The sequence below is a fragment of the Poecilia formosa genome, unplaced genomic scaffold, assembly GCF_000485575.1.
Source record: "Poecilia formosa unplaced genomic scaffold, Poecilia_formosa-5.1.2 Scaffold158, whole genome shotgun sequence".
NCBI classification, from domain to species: domain Eukaryota; kingdom Metazoa; phylum Chordata; class Actinopteri; order Cyprinodontiformes; family Poeciliidae; genus Poecilia; species Poecilia formosa.
Genome location: NW_006800097.1, coordinates 1,544,855 through 1,549,455, shown reverse-complemented (window position 1 = coordinate 1,549,455; position 4,601 = coordinate 1,544,855). Strand labels below are relative to the sequence as shown.

Sequence of the window (4,601 nt, the reverse complement as noted above, 5' to 3'; positions counted from 1 at the left end):
GGGACTCCAAGTCGTTTTACAGGCAGTGGATCAAACTCTGACTTCACTCTGACCATCAGTGGAGTTCAGGCTGAAGATGCTGCAGTTTATTACTGCATGGGTGAATTTTACGTCAGCAGCACGTATTCATTCACACAGTGAAAAACAGTCGTACAAAAACCTCCTCTATTCACACCCAACAGAAACTGAACTGTTGCATCTGGAAGTTCCAGTTGGTTAACTACACACAGAAAACACTTCGGTTTTACAAGTCAGACATTTAGAATAAACTACAAGTTTCTGTCTACAATGACTTTGCTGTAGGTCATTATGGGCTCTTATAACTTTATGATGTATTTACTGGATGATCAAACTCTGATTTTATTGATGTACCCCGATTTTCTTTATATGATAACGTTAACAGATCATCCATGAAAACTGTTACCAAAAGAAAAGAAGGGTTTAGTTTGGGTTGAGTCACAAATTTTCTTTTCCATTTTGTAAACACATTATCATGCTACTGTTAAAGCCACAGGTTGTTTCTTTGTACATGCTATGTGTGCTCTTCCCCCTGCACCACCATACATGTCAATCCTGTGAGTTGAACACTGGATAATCCTCCTAAAAGAACAAAACAAACATGAAGCTCACTAATTCACAATATAACTTAAGTGTTCTTTTAATTTTAGTTTTCTCTTTGGTACATCTTCACACTTGACATTGCTGTAAATTATATTAAGTATTTTATAATTTGTTCTTTTAGTTTTGTTTTATACAACAACGTATCATCTGTAGACCATTTGGATAGTTCAGGGCTGAGTACATCATTTATAAAGCCACCAAACATAAAACTTTTATCCTGGAGTGATATGTCAGCGATAATTTCTTTTCTAAAGTGACTTTTCATCCAAAACTGTTCCTTCATTAATTTATCTTCAAAAGCTTACTTCAATCATTGAAGTTATTATTCTTTATTTTAAACAAAATCCAAAATACTTTTTGTCACATCACACATTCTGATTAGGACTCAGCAATCATGTTATTCTGAGCAGGAACAATTATCATGCTACGGTTAAAGCCACAGGTTGTTTCTGTGAAGAAAGCAAAATCTAAGCAAGATAAATGCAAATGTATATTAACATCAAGATATGTGATTCTACGACATTTTTTTTTCCCCACAAATTTGGTCTTATCTCTGCGAAGAGCATTTAATGCCTAAATCATGAATGTTTGCAGATAAACAATTTCCCCTTGTTATTTAAGATCCCATCATCAAGCCAAACTGTATCATTCTTCTAAAAACTAAAAAAGAAAATGAAAACACATTTAAAAGTCTCCCATCCTTTATACATTCTGTGAAAAGCTGCACCTCCTTGTTTGAGCTCATTGTGCTTTTTTTTCTCAGATGCAAATATTTGAGCATTCATCTGGAAACTGGATGAGCTGTAGAGCTGATCTCCATGTGACTGACTCTGTGTTTGCATATGTGTCCTGCCTCTCTGCTGCAGCTGTTAAGAGGTCAGAGTTGATCAGTGGCTGTCCAGGCCTTTCAGAGCCACTGACACACCAGCAGCACAACGATGATGTCACTGACTCTACTGCTGACCATCCTGGGGCTCCTGGTTCAGGGTGAGACTTTCTGCTGGAAACTTTGTGTTATTATAGAACCACATAAACACTGAAATAAACTGCACATACAATATTTTTTCTGTATATTTGCCAGGTTCCTCGGCTGAAATCATCCTGACTCAGACTCCAGGATCTCAATCTGTTGCTCTGGGACAGACTGTCTCCATCAGATGTAAAGCCAGTTCAGGTGTTTCAAATGATTTACAGTGGTACATTCAAAAGCCCAGAGAAGCACCTAAGCTCCTAATTTACAATGCCAATTCACGCTGGTCTGGAGTTCCTGATCGTTTCAGTGGGATTCAGTCTGGAACTGATTTCACTCTGACCATCAGCAGAGTTCAGGCTGAAGATGCAGGAGTTTATTACTGTCAGCAGGATAGCAGCAGACCGTTCACACAGTGAAACAACGTCGTACAAAAACCTCACGGCTGCAGAGGAACTGATCCACAGCTGCACCGAAGCAGACGTCTTACTCAGAATATGGTTCATAAATCATCACATCACAAAATGCACTGGGTTTTAATCAGTTTTTGTTACTGTACTTATATAACTCAGCTGCTCACATTCAATGCCTAAAATCAGTTCTTATTTTGGTTTATACAAGTTTCAAGAATTTATTAACTGTTTCCTCATTTACTGAGACAAACAAACAAAAACATTATATAAATTGTATTAAATTTCACATGAGTCTGACAAATATTTGAAGTAAATTCTGATTTAGTTTATCAATCCATTCATGCCTCCATTCAGTACAACTGTTAATCCTAACAGGATCACTAGAGCCTTATGTCTCCAGGAGTCATCAGGTGAGAGGAAGACCTGGACCAGTCACCAGTCCATCACAGGACCGACTGGAGGGAGAGACAGATCTGACTCTGACACGAACATTTTGACTGAAATTATACACAAAACCAAGAACATACAACAAACCTCCACAATGTTGTTAGTCAATATGTGTTTGAATTTTAAATTAATTGGACCGTTTACACTTCAAACACAAAGTTTTCAGGGAAGAAGACAGAATTATTTTCTCATCTTTGATCTATAGTATTTTTTTCTTCCAAAAAATGTAACTAAAAAGAAACATGTTTAAATAACAAATATCTGTTTAAGTTCTTTAAAGAAATCTCTTAAACCGAACACAAAACCTATTCATGACAAGTCAGTTTAAGGAACAAGTAATAACATTTTATTTAAGTACAAGTACTATTTGGGATTAATGGGGAAAAAAAACTTCAAAATGAAGATATTATTAATGCAAAAATATTTTATGATATTCTTAGGAGAAAAAATGACACAAAATTAATGCTTTTGAAAATATTTTAGCAAAAATTGCTGCTTTTTTAAAAAATGATCCAGGTTCCTTCAGGGCTTTATGCTATACTAGACACTGACATTGCAAGACATATTTAAAAGTGTGAAATATGAATTAAACTTTTTAACAAATTACCACTAATCAACTGATACTAAAACCTTCATAATGAAAAAATTGGTACGTTCTGATCCATATTCTTGCGAAATCTGTTGCTTCACACAGAAAACAGATCCGAGTCTCTCCTGGACTCAGTCACAGCATTTCCATAGAGCCACTTTGCATCAGCAGCTCCATGCTCCAGCGCTCTGGGAGAGTTTATAGTNGCTTCACAGGTAAAGTCCAGAGAATCCAACTCCTCTCCTCTATGAACATCTGTCCCTCTGAAATGAAGCCGACTAAACCATGAAGCTGCTGCATGTTTTTGTCTCTGTGTCCACAGAGGTCAGAGGTCAGAACACAGTGACTCAGCAGCCTGCAGCAGTGAGAGCTGATATTGGAGGACCTGTCAACATCAACTGTAGAACCAGTCAGGACGTTTATTATTCCAGTGGTTGTTCCTGTTATCGTTTTGCCTGGTACCAACAGAAAGATGGACAAACCCCTAAGCTGCTCTTTTATAATGTTAACACTCGAGCATCAGGGACTCCAAGTCGTTTTTCAGCCAGAGGATCAAACTCTGACTTCACTCTGACCATCAGTGGAGTTCAGGCTGAAGATGCTGCAGTTTATTACTGTCAGAGTTTTCATTACCCCAACAGCCAGTATGTGTTCACACAGTGAAAAACAACCGTACAAAAACCTCCCTCAGTCAGAATGAACTGAAACTGAACTGCAGCTGCAGAGACTGATTGTGTTACCTCAAGAAATAAAAGCCATGCTAAACTAAAATAAACACTGTAGGTTACATATGTGTGTGGGTTGTGTGTGTGAGCTTGAAGGAGGTTTGATCGTGTCCTTTGTGTGCTCCTCATATTAAAGTGGCAGTGAACATCATGGTGGGACCTATGGAAATCCCACCATGATGTTTCATGAGTCTGAAGAAGAATTTCACATTCTTCAAAAGAATGTGAAATCAGCAATTCTACTGCATAAAAAACTGTCAAGTGAACCAACGTATCAAAGGTCTGGCTGTCCAAACTATTTCACCCTGGAACAGATTGTAAAATGTTTGGTGTCTCAGAAAACACAAACATTTCAACACAGGACTTGCAGTAAGATCTTGCTGCTTTTGTCATTAAACACATGGCTGACTCTAAAAGAGAAGAGACTGCACAAATGTAGCTTCTGTTATGGGAGATGATCAAGCAGTAAAGCTTTGCTCTCTAAGTAAAAAGGCCAGACTAAAGTTTGCCTGAATGATTATATTCCAAGACAAGGACCTCTGATGAGTCAAAAACTTTTCTTTTTTTTCGTAAAGAAACAAAATCATTGTCTTCAACCAATACAGCACTCCCTGTCAGGGTTCTCATACCAGCTGTGAAGCATGGAGTTAGAACTGTCATGCTTCTGGGATTCTTTGCTGCAGCAGGATCACTGTCACACAATCACCATGAATATTACAGAGCTTGATGGAAAATATGAAGCAATGTGAACCTTAACCGGCACTGGACTACAATATGATGATGGCCAAAACATACCAGAGTGAATCCATCCAGGAATCACTGTGAATAAAGGAACA

General features: G+C 37.8%; 1 gene segment (V, D, J or C); it reads left to right on the top strand.

Moving 5' to 3' along the window:
* The window catches only part of LOC103146471 (Ig kappa chain V-III region NG9-like), a 22,815-nt gene extending 20,805 nt beyond the window's left edge, over nucleotides 1-2,010 (top strand). The window contains 2 exon segments of the V gene segment in view: nucleotides 1,524-1,608; nucleotides 1,703-2,010. Coding sequence covers nucleotides 1,560-1,608; nucleotides 1,703-2,010 — 357 coding nt within the window.
* The last annotated feature ends 2,591 nt before the right edge of the window (nucleotides 2,011-4,601 follow it).